A 21304-nucleotide genomic window follows, 5' to 3' on the forward strand; every position below is an offset into this window, starting at 1 on the left:
GGGTTTCCTTAGAATTGTTACATTAATCACAACATTTTCAGATCCACCAAGCATCTCCATTTTCCAGGGACAGTCCAGGATTTACAGAAGCCACCCCGGTTTCTGATCTGATCCCAGAATATCTTGCTTCTCCTTAGAACGTCCCTATTTCCATAGGAGAAATGTTGGAGGGTATGGAGTTATCCAACCCCAAGCCATCTGAAGGACACTTGCTTGCATCTGTCCCTTACATCTTTCTTTCAGATTTGCCTTTGCATAGAGACTCAGGTTAAATGCATTTATCTGATTCCCTTCCACTTTATCTATTAAGTCCGTCTACCTGTTTAGTTAACTTCCTCCAGTCTCTGCTCTATTTATGCCTGCCAGCCTTTATTCCAAATGGCTTTTTAATATCCCTTCTCAGCAATAAAGGCATATTTTTCTCTGATTTACAACTCTTGTCCTTGTTAATATCCTATGAGTTGAGAGCATTTGAGCTCTGATTTACACTAGCAAGCATAGGAGAACAGTGGGTAGATTTTTAAAAAAGTGAAGCAGTTCACCGTAACTAGCCTGGGTAAGTTTATTGATTTCAATAACACCAGCAGTCAGCAGCTATTGGCAGTACTTTTAAGACAGACACATTTGAGAAAACATAATCAAATAAGGCTGAGTCATTAGTATGAGCAGTTCTGCTGGCTCTGTGCCTCTTTGTTGAGAACTGAAAAGCAAGCCATAGCTCAAGGATAGGGAGCCTGTGGCCCTGTTCTTGTTGCTAGACTACAGCTCACATCTTTCATGATCACTGGCGAAGTCCAACAACCACTGGGCCCCCCCACAACTTTCCCTTCCCAGCCGCGTAGATTTGAAGCCTTGGCAACATGCAGAAGCAGTCACACTCTGGGGAATGGCTTCGACCGGCCAGCTAAGCCAGGTGTTGGTAGCCAATGGGTCTCAAACCCTTGGTAAATTAGGGACTTCCTCTGCATGTGAAGAAAGGCTCCAGCAGATGGAGTGGACAAGACCAATAGTGGATCCAATGGTCAGGGAAGCTGTATTTGCATGTGATATAGAGGCAAGATGGGACTTGTCCACCTTGGAACGTTGTTCATCTAGGACAGCGGTTCTCAACCTGTGGGTCCCCAGATGTTGTTGGACCACAACTCCCATCATCCCTGACCTCTGGCCAGATGTTGTTGGACTACAACTCCCATCATCCCTGAGCTCAACCCACAGGTTGAGAAAGGCTGATCTAGGAGAAGGAAAGCTCTGACCCTAAACCTCCACTGCCTTGCAGATCATCTTTAAGAAAAGGCTAAGGAGCAAACCCTTCACAAATCTGGAGTGGGATCACCAGATACTGTTTCAGTATCTGCTCATCCCTGTCTCCAAATCTGCAGGTCAGCCTGTCTTGTTCCTGTCTGACCTATGAAGTCGACAGGGACCAGTATGGGGTGTGTAGCCTTCAGAGGTAGCATCCCACAGTGAACACTTGGACTTGTCCCAAGAGGAAAGGATAGGTGTCTGTCTCAGGAAACATCTAGCTGCATTCTCCAGTGCTCAACTGGGGACATGAGAAGCTGGTACTGGTGCCACCTACCTGCAAAGAAGTAGCAGAGGAGTTTCCATGCTTTCATAGCATGGTGAGGTGAGCATCAACAAGGTTGCAACAATACTTTCATTTGGGACTGGTATCCAGACAGGGACTAAGAAGGGTATTTTGAGCAGGCTGTTTAGATCATGACATGTTTCTGTTGCTAGCTTATAACAGTCTAGTTGCCCCTACTCATCATCTGGAAAGGCCCTAACTATGGGACTTGTGGATTGTATATATTAACACACTCTCTCTCTCTCTCTCTCTATATATATATATATATATATATAGAGAGAGAGAGAGTTATATATTAATTATATATTATATTTTAACTATATTTAAAATGCAGATGATCAAACCACATATGAGATATTTACATTTGATGTACAATGTAAATCACACCTTTGTTTCTGTGAGTGTAGTGGGTCTCTGTTGCAAGAAAGGATCGTTTAAAAGCATACTGAGGGTCTTGGATTCAGTCCATGATGGGTCTCCTGTGCTTGTAAATAGTTCTGCAGAACCAGGAGTTATATTGGGTGCTGCTTCTTACAACAGCAGAAGACTGTGGGCTGCTATTGATTCTGGCAGTCCTCAGCTGAGCTCGATGGTGTATGTCTAAGTGCACATACATGGATGTGGAAGTGAGTAATTGATCATGAGGCAATGCAACTCATTTCATGTCTCTTTCTCCAGCATTAACGTATGCCCATAAATCTGTGTGCTTCTGTGCGATGAGTGCCTGCACGCCGAACCTATGAAGTATTGTGATACCAAAGAATGATCTCAGCTCCCTTCCTGGTGGCCCAGATCTCTTTGTGAAATGCCTTCACGCAGTTCCCTGGCAACAAACAAAACCCATTTTTAACCACTTAGGGTGACTTCAACCAGCATCTGTATGCATTGCTGGGAAAGCTGCCTGTCTAGTTAAGCTGCACTCATAGCAATTAGCAGAGCAAACAAAGCAACAACAAAAACACCTTCTCACAACCATCTATTGCTTGGCAAATTTTCTTATAGTTGTTTCAGAAGTAGCTCTGGATCATGTGCTTTTTTTATATCAGTTGCCTATGTCTGGACAGGAGTTTCACTTGCTCCTTCTTGACACAGATATCAAGAGAGAAAATGCAAATAAGTGCAGTCTGGTACAGTATAATTGTATTCCAACACCATACTGCTTTTTTGGTTCTGGCATTTCCAGGTCAATGCAGGTTGGTTGTGAATTGGAGTCATGGAATTATAGAACTGGAAGGGACCACGAGGGTCATCTAGTCCAACCCCCTGCAATGCAGGAATTTCAGCTAAAGCATCCGTGACAGATGTCCATCCAACCTCTGCTTAAAAACCTCCAAGGAAGGAGAGTCCACCACCTCTCAAGGGAGTCTGTTCCACTGTGGAACAGCTCTTACTATCAAAAAGTTCTTCTTGATGTTTAGTTGGAATCTCCTGTCTTGTAACTTGAATCCATGGGTCCCTCAACCATTCCTCATAAGGCTTGGTTTCCAGACCCGTTATCATCTTGGTTGCCCTCCTCTGCACACATTCCAGCTTGTCAATGTCCTCCTTAAAGGGCGGTGCCCAGAACGGGACACAGTATTCCAGGTGTGGTCTATTACTTCCTTTGACTGGGACACTATACTTCTATTGATGCATCCTAGAATAGCATTCATTTTTTGTTTTTTTGCTACTGCTGCTGCATCACATTGTTGATTTGTGTTAAGTTTGTTGTCTTCCAAGGCCCCTGGATCCCTTTCACATGTACTACTGGCAAGGTGTCCCTCATCTTGTATTTGTGCAGCTGGTTGTTCCTGCCTAAGTGCAGAACCTGACATTTGTCCCTATTGAAATTCATTTTGTTAGTTTTGTTAGTTTGATGGCATCCATTTCAAAACTAGGTCACACCATGGAAACAGCACAACTGCAAGCACAGTCTGAAGCAGGACTGGGAAACCTGTGGCCCTCCAGATGTTGTTGAACTACAACTCCCATCATCCCTGATTGTTGGCCACACTGGCTGAGGCTGATGGGAGTTGGAGTCCACAGCATCTAGTGGACCACAAATCCCCCACCCCTGGGTCCAAAGGCTTGTGGAGATATAACTATGACAGTGGCTGGTGTATGCCAGCATAAGGTATACAATTTGAAGTGAGCCTATTTTTAAAAAAAGGATAGCTGTCTTTTCAAAACTCCTGCTCCATTTGCTTCCCACGCTAACAGTTTAGCTTATGAAAGCTGAACTTATGCCATGGAGAGCTATTGTTTGGGCACAGCTTTAGGCACAAAAATTGAGCTGCCAACCTTTTATTCTGATTATTACTTCCCATCTATGCTGTGTAAAATGGAAATGCCTAAGAGGCTGGGCTCTGTCATGCTACACATCCCCTCCTTCTACACCCTCCCTCTTCCCCCACTGGTCTCTTTGCCCATCCTCCTCTCCTGCCTACTCTCAAACAAACACACAAATATTGTACTGCTGATACTTATTACCATTGCAAAGTACAGTACAGACACAAACAACCAGCAGGACACTTAAGGCTGCCACAGGGCAGACAGGTGAGAATGTGGCACAAGGGATGCCTCTGCTTTTGCTGCCTTGCAATGGTAGTCAAACCTGCTGCCCTCATGATGCCTCTTAGCTATCTCATACAATCCTAGAGCTGGAAGGGAGCCTGAGGATCATAAAGTCCAAGCTCTTGCAATGCAGGAATATGCAGCAGTCAGGGATTGAACCTGCAACCTTGGCATTGTCAGCAACATGCTCTAACCAACTGAGTTATCCTGTTATCTTGGACTGCAGCTCCCACCAACCTCAGTTAGCATGGACATGTTGGCTGCGGCTTATGGGAGCTTTAGTCCAAAGCATTTGGAGGGGACCACGTTGGTGCAGACTGATCAAGGATTTCTAGACGGCCTGAGCCAGAAGATTCCTCAGCTTCTGCTTTCTAGCTGCACACATCCCTTTAACATCAAATGGAAATCATTATCGGATGTGGCTGAGCTTCCTGTTTCTGAAACTTGAGGAAGGTGAAAGATAGAGACTTCCATCAGCCTGTAATTCCTGTGCTTTGGTAGCTCTGAATGAACTCTGCACTACGCCAGTGAATAATTCGCTGCTTACATCCGAAAGGATTGTCAGGCACTTGTTCCATAAGGGCATACTTGGCACTTGTGCAATTTTTAAAAATTAAGTGTATTCATTTACCTATTAAGCTTGCCATTCTCAACACTTTGTGAGTCATGCAGTAAATATGCTTAACACTGCACACTCTGTTCATTGGAGAGAAATAGGATTCAGCTGATCAGAGAAATGATACATGCTTCTTTGTCATCACTCTGGTGTATCTGAGAAGAATATCATTATTTGTAATCGGCTCAGCTGCATAGCACCCCGATGTGGAATAAGGCCAGTTTTGCAAGTCAGAAGTCACACAAGCATGCATTTGAGGGATTGGGTGCACTACAGGTGATCAAATCCAAAGGAGGGTGTGGCATTTGGAACCTTAACAGTTATGCAGGTCAAGTTGCACTTGATGAAATGCTATCAAGGTACACTCAGGGCTTTCTCACCCATTGGGCAAAAACGGTCCACCACAGGTGTGCACAAGAGTCCAATCTGATAAGATGTGGGAGGTGAAATAGCATCCTTGATTAATTTAATTTTAATATAATTGTAGGAGGTGTAGTTTGCCCAATCATATTTAAATAATCAACTGTCAGCTTTGTTAATTCCTTCTGTTTTGTTATGACACCACCATTTAGGATATTTTCAATAGGTTTTTTAAAGCACTACTGAGTTGAATCAGCAAATGGTTTTTTTTACCCTTGCTGAAATTTGTTTTCTTTTTTATTAGTTTCTACATTTCCATCTTTTGCTCATCCAAAAGGAATGGCTTAACATCGAGGGCTGCATAAAACCCAAATAATCTATATACAGGAGCCTTATTCTGCTTCACATCTTATCACCCTCATTGCTCTTGTACACTGTGGGTCTCCTCTGTGACCAGTGGAGGTGGTACAGACTTCCAGTTCTTGATATGTAGATGCTTCTGTAGATGCCCAGTTGAGGCAAGGCATTTAGATCATGCTGCTTGCACTTTCATCTGGGTGCAGTAGCACAGAACTGATGCCCAAATGAACAATGCTGTGGACAACCCTGTGAATTGAAACATTTGGTATCTGGTTAGCCAGAACTTTTTGCCATTTGGACATAACTCAGAAACATGGAAAGAAAAGGGTGCCGCTCAGTGAAAATCCCCTTGACCTTGGAACTTAAACAAAAATCAGTGCAACTTGAAGCTCCTGTCCAGTGCCCTGGGTTTTTTAATGCTGAACATGCATAAACAAACTCCTATGCCCCTTTACTTACCCTCATTTCTATTAGCTGCCTTCCTACCTGCCATACCTGTGAGTTGAAAAATAGCTTTTGAGCAAGTTGCGGGGCTGGGAGGTATCCAACTTTCAGAGGTATTCAACTAAGGTGTTCCATCAGTACAAAGATTTTCCCTTGTGCAATGGAACTTCTCTCCTCTTCCTCCTGCCCCATCCATAGATCTGCACCGGAGGGTTTGGGGAACCCCAAAACAGTTTTAGGAGACCTATGGAGGCAGTAGAGAGGGCAAAGTTCTGCTGCACAAGCAGAAATCCTTGTGCTGATGGGAGTCTTTCTTAGTGCTACTTTGGACAAAGTCCTTAGTTTCATTATGTCTTGTTTTTATATGGGGCAGTCTATTAACATAGCAAAAATGGAAATTCCCTGCTCCCTCAGAAGCTTACATTTCAATGGTTAGGGAGGACAACAAAGGAAGCAGCCGGTTGTGTTTTGTTAGAGCACCTCTGCACAACTCACAATTCCCACCCCCAAAGTCCACCACAGACCTCCAGCTTTATACTGTGGCCTATTGGGTGCATAAAACACCTCTGCTTTTGCAGTCCCAGACAGGCAATGAAAGCAGGGAGGAAGGGGGAACCTAGAAAGTTTATCAAAGCCCTGGTAGGCCAGCATACACAGTGATGGTTTTGTGGTCTGACATTTTGTGGAGCTGGGCTGCTGCGTATGTTCCTTGATAGGTTTTTGCCAACTTGTAGAAAATTGCTGCTTAGTCTCATTTAAATGCAGGCTTCCAGCTCCCCATATATGAGTTGCAATTATCTGTTAATATAGTAGTCAAGGGTAAAATGAGGCGTGTGTGTGCCTGCCCTGAGGACTAGGGGTTTAGCACAGTCACAAGGAGCTTATTCGTTACTGATGAGACAGCTGTGGCCTTTGTCAGGCAGGAAGTCCAATTAAATTACCCCAATGAGCCTTCTCCTTCACCATTCCACTTCTGTGCTTGTATGAGGTGCTTGCAGGAAACCTGGAAAGGACACTGGGATTGAAACGTATGTGGAAAATATTTTCATAGTTGTTTTCGCAGGGTCTTTGGCACTGAACAAATGAGTGGGAGCACCCAAGTGGGTTTAGGAGCCATAATTGGGAGATACATAGCCAGGTGTCTTCTGTTATTGGCTTTCTGGTGTTAGATAGCCGGGGGTCTGAATCTGATTTCTGTTTGAACCAAGGACAAGCCTGTTGCTATTTGACATGGAAAATCCTCTGTGGACCAAGCATTCCTAATCAGCAAGGATAATATTGTTTCAGGCAGCGCTTATTAGAACTGACATGCAGCTCTGCTATGCAATTTTTAGACTTGGCATTATGCAACTTGGTATATAAAGCATGACTAATAGCCCTGCTGCTGTGAGAACAAAAACCAGAATTAGGGAGTGAGATACCAAGAGGCTTATTGGAAGCCTCCTCGCTGTTGATAAATCAATAGGTCTTGCTCCCCACCCTGCCCTGCTCTCCTTCTTAAGGCCATAACATGTGAGATCTGCCTGTAATATCCACACAATGGCAGTGCAAAATGTTCCTTAGAATGAGCCTCCCCAAAGAGACACAGTGAGAGGAAAATTTCAAGTTAAGAAGAAACTTCCTTGGAATAAAATGGAAGGCCAGAGGCACAGAGTTAAAGCCACAAAAGAGGGATTACACAACCCCCATTCCCTCATCTTTGTCTTCTGGTGAAGGCTGCAATTTTAAGTTTATTTATCTGAAATGTTTTCCCCTGACACCAACGCACAAAGGTGAAGAAAGACTCAAGTGATCAAGAGGTGGCCTCGAGGGGTTGCCAGACTGCAACCCAGAGAACGAGCAATTACCATTAAATGTACAGATCAAGTGAAAGACAGTGGTTGATCTTACGTTTCCCCCTTGTCGCCTTTCACTCTTCCCCCACCCCACTTACAGCACCAGCCAGGGCTACATGGATACCCCATAGGAGGCTGTGGAGTGGGAAGGGCCAACAAAAGCCAGCAGCATCTGCAGCTACCTCGCCTTCTAGCTGAGTGATCAGTTCAAAGATAAATGTTTACTTTTCAGCTATCTGGCTGCCATAGTTTTTGCTTGCTTTGGCATCACTTTGTGGTGCATTCTTCACAGGTCTGGGCAGTGCACAACAATCCATCACGTGTTAGACATGTGACTCAGTTTTACTGGGACCATCCGCCTTGGGTTTGCTTCTGTTTATTTTGGCAGGGATACCTTTCCTGGCATGAGAAAACTTAGTTGCCTGAATTGAGCTGAGAGCCCTGAATACTCCGCCTCTAGCTGATGTACAAAGTAAAAATGGCAAAAGTGGCATCTGCAAGTAGAGCACTTCACCGCTGTCTTGCTAGTCCGAAAGCTCTAAATTGATCTTCAGGTTCACCTACTTTTATTGAGACTTATCAGGAAGGGGAGCAAGAGAGATGTTTTTTAGGCATGCTATGCTAAACCTGCTAATTTCAAACTGTGTTCAGGCCACTGAACCCGAAAGGTATTTCCTTCCCTGCTAATTGAGATTGATTAGTTCTCATCCCTTGGGAAAGGCCACGCTCACCCGTGCAACTGCTGATCTCCTGACCCATCCCTGGGAACAGGATGCAGCTGCCTGCAACCAATCAGCTACAAATGTGTCAAGTGACTGAGGTTTGAATGCAGAGCAATCCCAGAGGAGCTGACCTGGGAAAGCATCTTAAGCCCATAAAACAAGAAAGACGTGGTAGTTCGGGAAAGTTAATACACTTCTATACCAAGAAGGAAGTGCCTGTCCTTTGTGATGGAGTTATTCTTACACTACATAAAAAACTCTCCCGGGTCAGTTCAGAGCAGGAAGTGGGCTCAGATTTGGTGCATATGCATGCATGCATTCAGGAAAAACCTTGTGCGTAAGTGGTCTAACCCAATGACAACCCAACCGTCTCCGGTTGGCTATAAAAGGAGACCAGACAAATTAATGGAGGATGAGGCTATTAGTCAAATGGTTGTATACTACCAACAGGGGTTCAGAGGCCAGTTGCTGGGGTTCATGAGCTGGAGAGTCTTGTTTGTGGGCTTCCCATAAGCACCTGGTCATCCACTGTGGAAAGAGGATTCTGGACTAGGTAGGCCTTTGATCTGATCTAGCCAGTCTCTTATGCTGTCTGCCCTCCCAATTACTATAACTAGTATTCTTCTTTTGAAGTTACATTACTTGTGCCATTGCAACTGCCACTGCATGCAAGGGGATAATGTTGGAATTCTCCTTACCTGCACTTTGATTGGGTCTACTTGCTTTGCTTTTGCAAATCACATTTCAGTTCACATTTAAAGGCAAGCCTACCTGATTTTGCACTTTACAAACAACATGCAAACCAAAGCGCAGTCATCCTTTGAAATGTGCACTTCTCTGAATTTTGCAATACAGTTCTCTGGCCAAGGAATATGTACAAAAATGCATATTGTTACATGCTACCGCAATCTCTGAGCAGTGCAGGATTCCAGGGATTCCAGGAGTTTAAACGGGGTTCGTTTTTCCTTCAAATGGTTTGGGTGAGGGTTTTATTACATTTTTTATAAACAGACTGGAGGAGGGGGATACCTACAATATTGTGTGTGGAAATTGCACAAGTGTCTCCTTTGCTACATGTACATTTGCTTGAAATTTGCATCTTGCAACAGCTTCCAAGCATGTGTGCATTTTTCACACATGAAAACCTGTGGCCCTCCAGTTGTTACTGGATTACAACTTCTAGCATCCCTCACCATTGCCCATGCTGGCTGGGGCTGATGGGAGTTGGAGTCCAACCCCATCTGGAGGGTCACAGTTTCCCCATCTCTGGTTCACACTTTCCTCACTCTACCCTTGTAGGGAAAACATTGGGTGTGAAGCAGCCCTAGTATTTTGGAGTCTCGATATGTCAAATACTGAGTCTTCGCATCAGTGCTGTCATGGCTTCTAAGACCTATGAATCCAGATAGCCAGCTGAGGTACCAAAAGAGCCTCTCTGTCCTGCTGAGTGAGGAGAGGTTCCTCTTCATTTTTATAAGCAACAGCAGAATTGCGTGGGAAGCCTCTTTCCTGGTAGAGGCCCCAATAAGCTTGCAGGAAGTCCACACATTCATCACTTGATGGCTGCACACCACACGGTGCATTTTATGTGTGAAACAGCCATTGCAAATGAAACACTGCGGCAGAGACGTCAGATCACAAACACCAGAATTTTTGATCCACGAAGTTCACACAGCCAGATGCAAATGAGAGTGCTTAGTCTGCAAGAGATGTGACATTAATGATGCATGGCTCAGTTAGTTAGAGGGTGCTAATAACACCAAGGTTGCAGGTTTGATCCCCATATGGAACAGCTGCATATTACTGCCTTGCAGGGGGTTGGACTGAATGATTCTCAGGGTCCCTTCCAGCTCTACAGTTCTGTGATTCTTTGTGTGAATCTACCCATAGCTACTTCTGACTATGGCCAGATTAAAAGCCCATGAATGCTTGAAGCAAAAGATACTCCATTAATGTTCATGTTCATGCACACGATTGCCGCTTTCACCCTGGTTTTGCTTAATGCCTCCCAAAAGAAGTATGACAGGCAAAATTCAACAGAAGAAGCATTACCCAGCAAAAAGCTGCAATAATGGGGAGAGCAGCACTTGCTGGATAGCTCTTATAAAGCTGTTAATGGCACACACTTACATCCGTAAAAAGGGTTATGAACACACTGAAAGCTATTCTTCTCATAATTGACTGTGCTGTGATATCAGTAACAGAAGGATAACCATTAGTGGATTCCAAGCAAAGACCGGCCTGGCAATTAAGGCTGTGGATGAAAAATCCAGATATTGGCATTTAATTATTGACTGAATGCCATAAAAGCTTGGGCAAGCCACTCCATTTCTCTACACCTAAGTATCTGGCTTGTAAATTGAGGGGAATCCAGGCAATAATTTCTTCTCATCCAAATAGATTCTCTGCAAGAGGCATATTCTATCTATTACTGTCTGGTTCACAGTCATTCAGAAAAGGGAGGGTAGGAGCTGTTTGTTCTAAGTGTTTTCACTTTCAATTCTCGTACCTGAAATATGATGAGAAATAGTTGCCTCAAACAGGCCCTTTTACTAAAGATGTGCAAAATATTTCTATTTTGTTTGTTTATAGCATTGTCAAATATGAGAATTGTTTCAACTTTTACTCTAAATATAAAAAAAGCTATGAGAATGTTTTCAAAATTCCTACCAAACACCACTCTGAAAGAACATGACAATTCTGTTCTATTGATGTCCCTTTCCTTTATATATCCAGCTCTACTACCTGACCAGGTCCTGCTAATATCTAATATAAGCTGCTTCAAAACATTTATAATTAAAATAAATTATCTCTCCTTCCTTCCTTCCTTCCTTCCTTCCTTCCTTCCTTCCTTCCTTCCTTGAATTCCTGAATCAATGGTATAGAAACTAGACCAACAGTGAATATTGATTGATATGGGCATTGTATCTGACAAGTGTCTTTCCAATTGACTTCCCAAGCAGCCTCTGCTGCAATTTACAGGAGCTCTTAAGCCCCAGTTTCATATCATTCAACTGGGGTGTGTGTGAGAGGGGGGGGGGAGATTCTGTTCATACATGACCTTTCTGTACAGTTAACAAGGGGAAAAGCTTTGAAATATTGTATAATGAAATAGTCAGATGGGTAGTGCTGAAATATTCTGCTCCTCAAAGTAAGGGCAATCTGACCCCTCAGTTGGGATAATTGGGATACCTGCCTAGGATATAATCTCAGGCTGTTTGTCCTGCATATTTTTAGTGGGCTCAGTCCAGAGGGCAAATCACAGCCTAACCAGAGTATAGAATGCAGTGCTCAAGCCACAGAGGAATCAGGTAGAGAAATTACATGCCTCCTCAGTGAAAGGCAGTGTGTTATAAGAGCATTTATTGATGTTACTTTTTAAATACCTAATATCTACAGCAGAGTTATCAAGCTCAGACAATGCCCCTAGCCCCATGCACACCTTTTAGGCATCAAAGAGTATGTGCTTTTGGCATGCATGCCTAGTACCTAGGCTGATTCAACACTCTCCTGAAGTTCCATCAAGAATAGTCACTCTGTGCAGAACTAGTGACTTGTACAGAAATATACATGCTCCAAAATCCTTACATGAGGTCTGAAGCATGGAGTCTGTCCTGGCTTTGGACAGATGCTACTATGAAAACAACTTTTATTCATTGGAAGGTCCTACTTCTTGTCTACAAAATGATAATATGGTGTTAGTAGGCATTTGTACAGGGTCGGGGGCATACAGGTAGGGTAACAATGCTTTAACCCTCTCTGTGGTTGCTTCGGCATGGTGCTGTCAGTCTCCACTGAGCTTTTGTCTTCTCCCTCTGACTCAGCCAAGCTACCATATGTGCTGTCTGGGCAGTTTCTCCAGCCTTTAGAAGGCCGAATGACTCACCACCGCTCTTCCCTTTGAAGCACCTCTGGATTCTCCAGCGCACAGCTCTGATTTTCTCCCTTACTATGTTTTTTGTTGTTTTTTTTATAAGCCATTCATGTCTAGGAATCAATGGGAGGAAAAAAAAGTATCTAACAGTGTTTTCAGTGCCAGGTCTCTTAAATCAAAAGAGCTGGAAAGATGCTGTCAGGGGTTCAGGGAGTGAGGCGCAGAGGAGGGAGGAGACCGAGAGTGAGGGAGAAGGATTCCAGCCTGACGAGGAAGAGGACGACAATGACCCGAGATGGTCCATGAGTCCGTCCAGTGAATCGGAGGATTCCCAAAAGGGAGCCTCCCTGGTCAAGCCAAGGGGAGCCCAAGGGGGAAGCAGTCAGGAGCAGGGGAACGTAGGGGGAACCGCCAGTGGGAGTTGGAGATCGAGACCTGCTTCTCCACCGGAACGGAGTGAAGAGGGTGGAGTTACCAGTGTGTCGGGAGGAACAGAACAAGGAGCAGAGGGGGGAAGGAGATCGGGGCAAGACGTCCTGCCGGAAGGGGCGGAAAGCAGTACCGGGAGCAGTGTGGCTGTTGAAAGGAAGGTCAGGAGCAACGTACGCGCGCCAAGTTCAAATGTGGAGGCGCGCGGAAGTGGGGAGAGCTCTGGGGAGGAGCCTGGTGCTAAAGCACGAAGGAGGGGGCAGCAGGCAGGAGAAGACTCAGCCTCTGGGGAGTCCCGGAAAGAGGGAACACAGGGGGGCAGGAAGACCCTGCGGAAAAGGAAGGAGAGGAAAAGGTGGAGCAGCACAGGGCTCTTAAATTGGTGCAGGGGAGGGACGGACTCAGAGGGGACTTCTAACATCTAAGGGTAACAGATGTGGAGCCACGGAGTTTGGATGTAATGACGACAATGATCTTCAATAAAACCTTTTGTATATAACTTGGACTGGACTTTGGTCTCTTGTGAGCTGGGACCCAGGGTGGCTCTGACAGTAAGTCCCCTCCAAAGAACGCAAAAATTTTTTTTTGCAAAGCTCACGAACGGTGACAGCCATGAGTGCGGAGGAGCAGTTGACAGCTCTGCGAACTACAGTTTCCGAACTCACTGCTGCAGTCCTTGCGTCTCAGAAGAAGCATGACGAAATGGAGAAGCGCTGCCAGGACCTGCAAACCAGGTGGGAACGTGCAAGCAGGGAAGGGTTCCCAGGGTCCAGAGAAGGGATTGGACTTGGACGGCGGGGGGGCAGCCTAGTCACCCACTTCGATGGGAACCTGAAGCACTACCCCAGTTTCAGAGCAGACGTTTTGTATGCATTGCACTTGCTTCGTCATGACTTTAAAGATGAGGAGGAGAAAGTGGGGTTTATTGTTTCTCACTTGCATGGGCCGGCCAGAGACTGGTTGCGCAATTTGTGGCGTGAAGATGGCCCTGCCCGCCGCGATGCAGATGAATTCATTAAAGCAATGGATGCCTGCTTCCAGTCAACTGTAGATGTGGATCTTGCACGCAGGGAAATTTTTGGATTGCGGCAAGACAAAGCCACTGTGCGTCAGTACCATTCCAGATTTTTTGCTTTACTGACTGCGCTAAGCTGGGAGAAGGATTGTGCACCTGTGAGGGATTTGTTCTGGGAGGGGCTCAGCGGTCCCATTAAGGATGAACTTGCCAGGGGAGACAGACCCCGGACCCTGGAGGAGCTTGTGCAGAGGGCTTTGGCGATTGGGATAAGGCACGAGGGACGTCCTTGGCACACTGAGGAAGAACGTCAGGTGCGTCCACCAGCGAGGACGTCTTCTTTCATCCCCAGGGAGTTCAGTCAGTCACATCCTTCGCCACTGGGAAGGCAGGGGGAGGAGCCCATGGAACTTGGTGGTGCTAAGGCTCAAGCAACAGCCAGAGCCCCAGCTTCCGGTGCAGTAAAGGCACAGCCTCCTAGACGGACCAGGAAGTGTTACATTTGCGACAGTGCACAGCACATGGCGAAAGAGTGTCCCCAGAGGCTGCAGAAACACACTGCAGCTTTAGCAACTGTTGCAGCAGAAATGATGCAAGCAGAGCAACCTCAGGGAAACGACAGTGCCTGGCTGGAAGCAGAGCTGCTGGGGCTCAGCCAGGCGAATCTGTAGAGCAGTCCCCAGCGCTTTTGCAACGCACAGACCCTTTACCACCCAAGCCAGCGGTGCAGCTCACTGCAACACTTCAGTTGCCGAATGGAACCACCCTGGAAGTCCCCATCACGATTGATTCTGGGAGCAACGCAGATTTTGTGGGGACGCACTTTGTCAAGCAGCATCGCATAGCGCTTCTGCCAGCGACAACACCTCTGAACGTAGTCACGGTGGATGGCAGGAAATTGCTAGGAGGACAAGTTGTGCAACAGACGCCTCCCATGGTGATGAGGATTGGAAATCATCGAGAAGTCATCAGCTTCAATGTCACCCGCCTTTCAGACACGCCTATAGTATTAGGCATGAGTTGGCTGGAGAGACACAGTCCTGCTGTAGCGTGGTACCAACGGCAGATCACCTTTTGCTCATCGTACTGTGCTCAACATTGCATCCAGTCCAGCCAGGAGGAGGGAGCTGAGCAGCAGTTGCAACTTGGCATGGTGCAGGCAGTACCCCGCAAGTACGAGGGGTTCCTGGAGGTTTTCTGCGAGAAGGAAGCTGACCGGTTGCCCCCCCACAGGCCTTATGATTGTGCCATCGACCTGGTGCCAGGGGCGCAGTTGCCGACTGCAAAGCTGTATTCCATGTCTGAGGACGAGATGCAAGAACTCAGGGAGTTCATAGAGCACAATTTGAAGCGCGGATTCATCCGAGAATCGAAAGCGGTGGGGGGCAGTCCTGTTTTCTTTGTAAAGAAAAAGGACACGCCCCAAAAAAGACTCATTGTGGACTATCGATTCATAAACAGTAAGACCAAACCCAAGGCCTTCCCCATGCCCAAGATAGATGATCTCCTGGCAACCGTAAGGAAGGGGAAGATCTTCACCAAATTGGATCTGCGTGGAGCGTATAACCTCATACGCATCCGGGAGGGCGATGAGTGGAAGACGGCCATGTTCACGCCTCTGGGCACGTACGAATACAGAGTGATGCCATTTGGTCTCCAAAATGGATCTCACGTCTTTCAAGCATTTATGCATCACGTGCTAGCGGGACTTCTCTACAAGAAATGCGTGTGTTTCCTCGACGACATCCTGATCTTTTCGGAAACGGAGGAGGCCCATGAGAAGGACGTAAAGGAAGTCCTGCAGAGACTACGGGAAAACAAGCTCTACGCCAAGTTAGAGAAGTGCCAGTTTGATGTGACGGACGTGGATTTCCTAGGCTACAAGCTGTCCGACAAGGGGCTGGCCATGGACAGCGCCAAGGTCCGCGCGGTGTTGGACTGGAAGAGCCCTCGCAATCGGAAGGAAGTCCAAAGATTCATCGGCTTCGCCAACTTCTACCGCAAATTCATCAGAGGTTTTGCAAAGGAGACGGCAGCGATCACGGACACTCTCAGTTCCAAGAAAAAGAGGTTCGTGTGGACGGAACAGGCGGAGCGCTCTTTTCAGAAGCTTAAAAGCCTTTTCGCCTCCGAGGAGCAGCTGCTGCACGTGAATCCAGGCAAGCCCATACGAGTAGAGACCGACGCGTCAGACAGAGCGGTTGGAGCCGTACTCCTGCAAGAAGATCCACATGGGAACTGGAGACCCGGTGCCTTTTACTCCAGAAAGCTCAGCAAAGCGGAGCAAAACTACACCATATGGGACAGGGAGCTGTTAGCCATTCACGCAGCGTTCAAAGCGTGGCGACATTTCCTCATTGGAGCCAAGCACACAGTGCAGGTCCGCACGGATCACAAGAATTTAGAGTATTGGCGCACGGCGAAACTCCAGAGCCAAAGACACATGCGCTGGGCAGAGTTCTTCGCGGATTTCGACTTCAGGATAGAGTACGTCCCAGGGGACTCCAACGTTATAGCCGATGCGCTCTCCAGGAAACCGCAATATCTTGAGGAAGCGGCGCCAATAGCAGCCAGGCACATTTTTGCACCGCAGGCGTGGGCGTGCGCTGCCATCGCTGTCGACCTGGACGCAGTGCGACGCGCGTTGCAGGTAGATCAGTTTGCACAATCCAAAATAGAGGAGCTGCGTAGGGGTTCGCTGAGAGACGATGAGTTCCAGTTACGCGACGGACTGTTAACGCACAAGGGTGCCCTCTACGTGCCGAGCGACGAGCTCCGAGCAAAGGTTCTGCAGCAGTTGCACGACGCTCCCAGTGCGGGCCATTTCGGCAGGGAGAAGACAATAGAACTGGTGGCCAGGGACTTTTGGTGGCCCCAGATGCGAGGAGAAGTAGCGGAGTACGTCGCCAGATGTGACACTTGTCAGAGGTCCAAGCCAGTACACCAGAAGCCGGCGGGCTTGCTGGAACCACTGGAAACACCACAGCAACCGTGGGAGAGGGTGGCGCTGGACTTCGTCACTGACCTGCCCAGTTCCAGAGGCAAGACGGCGGTACTGGTGGTGGTGGACTTGTTCACCAAGATGGCGCACTTCATTCCCTGCGCGAAGGTGGCGACGGCGGAACAGACCGCCAAGCTCTTCATCGACCACGTGTTCCGGGCGCATGGGCTGCCGCGGGCCATCCTGTCCGACAGGGGGCGCCAGTTTATTTCCAATTTTTGGCAGAAGCTCCTAGGTATCCTGCGCGTCAAGATCAACCTAGCGTCGGCAAGACATCCACAAACCAACGGCCAGGCCGAGAGGGTCAACGCGATCATGCAGCAGTACCTGAGATGTTATGCAAATCAGCGACCCACAGCTTGGGTGGACTACCTACCGATGGCGGAGTTTGCCTACAACAACACGAAGCATGCGTCGACGGGGGTGACGCCGTTCTTCGCGAACAATGGACGTCATCCCAGGACCTTCCCGGGGTTCGTAGCACCAAGAGAGGGGGAGCCGCAAGAGGCCGACCAGTTCGCTGCAGAACTACAAGAGGTGCACGAGGAGCTGCGGAGACATTTGGAGCTAGCCAAACAAGCATATAAGGTGCAGGCAGACAAAGGCAGAAGAGTGGGAGAGGACATCCAGGTGGGGGACTGGGTGTGGTTAGCGGCCCAGGCGATGCCAACCAAGTCGTTGGCCAAGAAGAAGCTAGGGCACAGGCAGCTAGGACCATACCAGGTGGAGGCTAAGATCAACCCCGTGGCTTTTCGACTGGCCCTCCCCGAAGGTTCCAGAGTCCACCCGGTTTTTCATAGGTCGGTGCTCACTCCCTACAAGGCCCCGCACAGGTTTCAGGAGTCTGAAACAGTACCGCAGCCACGCACAGAGTCACCCAGGAGGGAGGGATCGCCTAGGGTCGAACCACTCAACGAGGTCACAGAGATCCTGGACTCGAGATGGGGGGAAGAGGGAATAGAATACTTTCTAGTCAGGGAGGGTGCACCAGTCAGTGCCAGTGGGTGGGTGCCGGACTACGCTTTAGACGAACCTCTTTTAAAGGACGAGTTCCATGCCCTTTTCCCACATAGACCCATGCCAGCCGAGTACTTCGATGACTGGCTCTTTACCCCCACATGTTCAGGCAGCACTTTCCACGGCTTTTCTTCAGCCGAGGAAAGAACGCCGAACTCAAACTCGCCCAGGGGATCGTGTTCGGGGGTGGACACAGAGCCCTCTTATTGGTGGGATGAGCACCCAGAGGAAGCCTGGCGCAAGAAATGGCTGAAGGGGCCTTGGCTGGCAGCACCAGACGAAATAGCAATGGAAGAGGGAACTGCGAACATTTTGGGTGAAGGACCCGAATTCGAACACACGTACACCGAGCTGCCAGCAGAGGTCATGGACGTAGCCGAACTGTATCCTGCACCTACCTCCGAGGAGCTGCAGTTCCCACAACCCGCACCCGATGGGGGGGAGGGGGGAAGGGGGGGCTTCGAGGGGGGGATGGATGTCAGGGGTTCAGGGAGTGAGGCGCAGAGGAGGGAGGAGACCGAGAGTGAGGGAGAAGGATTCCAGCCTGACGAGGAAGAGGACGACAATGACCCGAGATGGTCCATGAGTCCGTCCAGTGAATCGGAGGATTCCCAAAAGGGAGCCTCCCTGGTCAAGCCAAGGGGAGCCCAAGGGGGAAGCAGTCAGGAGCAGGGGAACGTAGGGGGAACCGCCAGTGGGAGTTGGAGATCGAGACCTGCTTCTCCACCGGAACGGAGTGAAGAGGGTGGAGTTACCAGTGTGTCGGGAGGAACAGAACAAGGAGCAGAGGGGGGAAGGAGATCGGGGCAAGACGTCCTGCCGGAAGGGGCGGAAAGCAGTACCGGGAGCAGTGTGGCTGTTGAAAGGAAGGTCAGGAGCAACGTACGCGCGCCAAGTTCAAATGTGGAGGCGCGCGGAAGTGGGGAGAGCTCTGGGGAGGAGCCTGGTGCTAAAGCACGAAGGAGGGGGCAGCAGGCAGGAGAAGACTCAGCCTCTGGGGAGTCCCGGAAAGAGGGAACACAGGGGGGCAGGAAGACCCTGCGGAAAAGGAAGGAGAGGAAAAGGTGGAGCAGCACAGGGCTCTTAAATTGGTGCAGGGGAGGGACGGACTCAGAGGGGACTTCTAACATCTAAGGGTAACAGATGTGGAGCCACGGAGTTTGGATGTAATGACGACAATGATCTTCAATAAAACCTTTTGTATATAACTTGGACTGGACTTTGGTCTCTTGTGAGCTGGGACCCAGGGTGGCTCTGACAGATGCCTTCCTGTCTAACCAGCTCCGAGGAAAGCTTTTGTCATGGGACACAGAGACAAGCATACATGAAGCATTGATTGGAAAACTATTTTCCCCCTTTTCTTTTCTTTTTCCCCTTTTTGGAATCTTTTGCTGGGATGGAATCTGAAAATGCTTGTTTTTGCAGGACTGTTGAATCCTCAGTGACTGTCACTAGAAGCTGGGATTGGCTCGAGCAATTATCCTGTTAGAAATGTAAACTGGGAGAATGTAAGCTGGGAGGACCTTCCTGTTTGCTGTAATCCTGCTTGCTATGTATTCAATGTGTGAAAACATCTCATGGGCATCCCAGGGTTTCTCCACACTGCCAGTGTCATCATGGGCTCTCGTCCTGTACCAGCACCTGAACTCTCTTCCATCAGCAGCAGCATCCTCTCTCTTTTTTATTGTGTTAACTGACCTGTTGGCTGGCATAGCTACTGAGCTCCACTGTAGTAACTTAAATGGTTCCTGGACCTTGTCATAGATGGACGTTGCTAATCTTAGATAACTTTCTTGCAGGCTCCTGCAGATGCTTCAGTATGTTAGTGCCAAGCATTGTCTGCAGCTCTTGTTTTTTTAGACTCTGCCGTATGTGCGCCAGACTTCTTCAATGGAAATGTTCCCTTTCTAAAAATGATATTCGTGGAAATGTTTGGGAACTGGAACCCACGAGATGTTGAGAGGAGAAGTCCTGACAAAGTAGCTTTGTGGACTATTATAACAGGAAAAAGGCAGGACTGTTAAACTGGAGAGGTCGCTATGTTGTTTCCCCCTCAGTGCTACTACTGCATCCCAGACAGTATTTAGTACTATTATCTCCTGTGCTGTACACATGCCTCTTCCTGTCGAACTGTACCTAAAAATCTTAATAAAGAGATGTGGGAGCTGAATTCTAACTTTTGGGTATTCCTGCTGTTGCCTTATTCTGGGTTACTGGGAAGGTTCAAGCCACCTAGCCGTTAGAGTGAAGTTCTATTGAGCTGCTGTGCCAGTGATATGGACTGTAATTATCTAGCCAAGAAGACTCTGATGCCCGTGGCATGGTCGTCTTCTGCATCCTGCAGCATTAGCGCAGTGCTCTTGCAGCAAAAGCGAAGGCACACACCAACTCCCTTTTGCACAGCTCACTTCATGTGTTAACCCGACTTCATAGCCTTGCTTAATTGAAAGGGCTTGCACAAGGATGTCACCACATGCTATCTGTTTATCAGCAGCAGTGGAATTGGCTAAGTCAGCTGGCAGCCTCCCTATGGAGGCCTGAGAAGTTCCAGGCAGGGTGGTGGCGATGGGGCTGAGGTTGGTGCGATTCAGCCAAGAGGCCAAGCACAGACATGCCCCTTTTCTATTCCGTCCCCCAACAATTACGTGTTTCTACATCACACAATAAATCTAGCAGTTCTTCCTTCCCAAAACTATTATGCTAGATTGTTTGCATAGCTGGGGAGTCCTTATACACAGCAACCTGGATCCAGCACCCACAGATTGCAATGCAGCGCTAGAGCTTGCTCTGTTTGTGTGAAATGCAGAGTGTCTCAGCCGGGTGGCTTAACTCTCACAAAGCCTGAGGTTATTCAAGGAAATGGGACTGGAACTGAGAAATGTTGCTTTAAACCCAAACCCTACCCAGCCCTGCTGCTTGCCATGAACTGAGGTGAAACTGTAGCTTCAGTAACACATTCCACAGGAGAGCACTCTTTTCTTGCCTGCACCTTTAATCTTACAGACACACACACAGGGGGGCATTCTGCCACCCCCGCCCCGGCACACTCTTTCTCCAGCTGCAAAAGTCCTAAGGCTACAACTGCTGCTTCTCAGCATCAGTTGCACCCTTGATGATCCAGATCAAGAGGACCCTGTGAGGAAGTGTCAGGAGGACCAAGGTGAGGACCCTAACAAAGTGCGAGTGGGTGCTGTAGTTCTAGGAATGCAGCTGGTAGCCAGAGAGATTGCCAGATCCACGAGTTCCAGAGTGTGCTGCTGTTTTTCACCTCAAGTGCCAGACCTTGACTGAGAGAAATGTCTTTCCAGCTTTCCGGCAGCAGCATCCTTCTCATCCTCTGCTGCGGGCAGGAAGGCAACAAGCTGTAGACAAGAGCCAGAACTGAGCTGTCCCTCACCTCTGATCTGAGGTCCATCTTTGGCAACAACAGTAGCAGACTGGGTTCAGCCCTTATTGTATCTCCCTGCCCTAGAGACCAAGGACCTTGGAG

The 21304-nt window shown here is 48.0% G+C and overlaps 1 protein-coding gene across 11 annotated transcripts in view; it reads left to right on the forward strand.

Moving 5' to 3' along the window:
- The window catches only part of KCNC4 (potassium voltage-gated channel subfamily C member 4), a 75024-nt gene that overhangs the window by 15880 nt on the left and 37840 nt on the right, over positions 1–21304 (forward strand). Inside the window, exon 4 of one of the 11 annotated variants that reach the window (XM_079980337.1) lies at positions 19614–19990. The exons of 5 other annotated variants lie outside the window; for them this stretch is intronic. In XM_079980337.1, coding sequence (XP_079836463.1) covers positions 19614–19774 — 161 coding nt within the window. In that variant the 3' untranslated portion in view covers positions 19775–19990. Of the gene's footprint in view, positions 1–7856; positions 8147–12302; positions 12549–19239; positions 19991–21304 lie in introns of those variants that run through there. 5 more of the 11 variants (XM_079980336.1, XM_079980333.1, XM_079980334.1 and 2 more) reach the window with 5 other exon arrangements.

Source organism: Podarcis cretensis (genome assembly GCF_951804945.1).
Source record: "Podarcis cretensis genome assembly, chromosome: 6".
Classification (NCBI taxonomy): domain Eukaryota; kingdom Metazoa; phylum Chordata; class Lepidosauria; order Squamata; family Lacertidae; genus Podarcis; species Podarcis cretensis.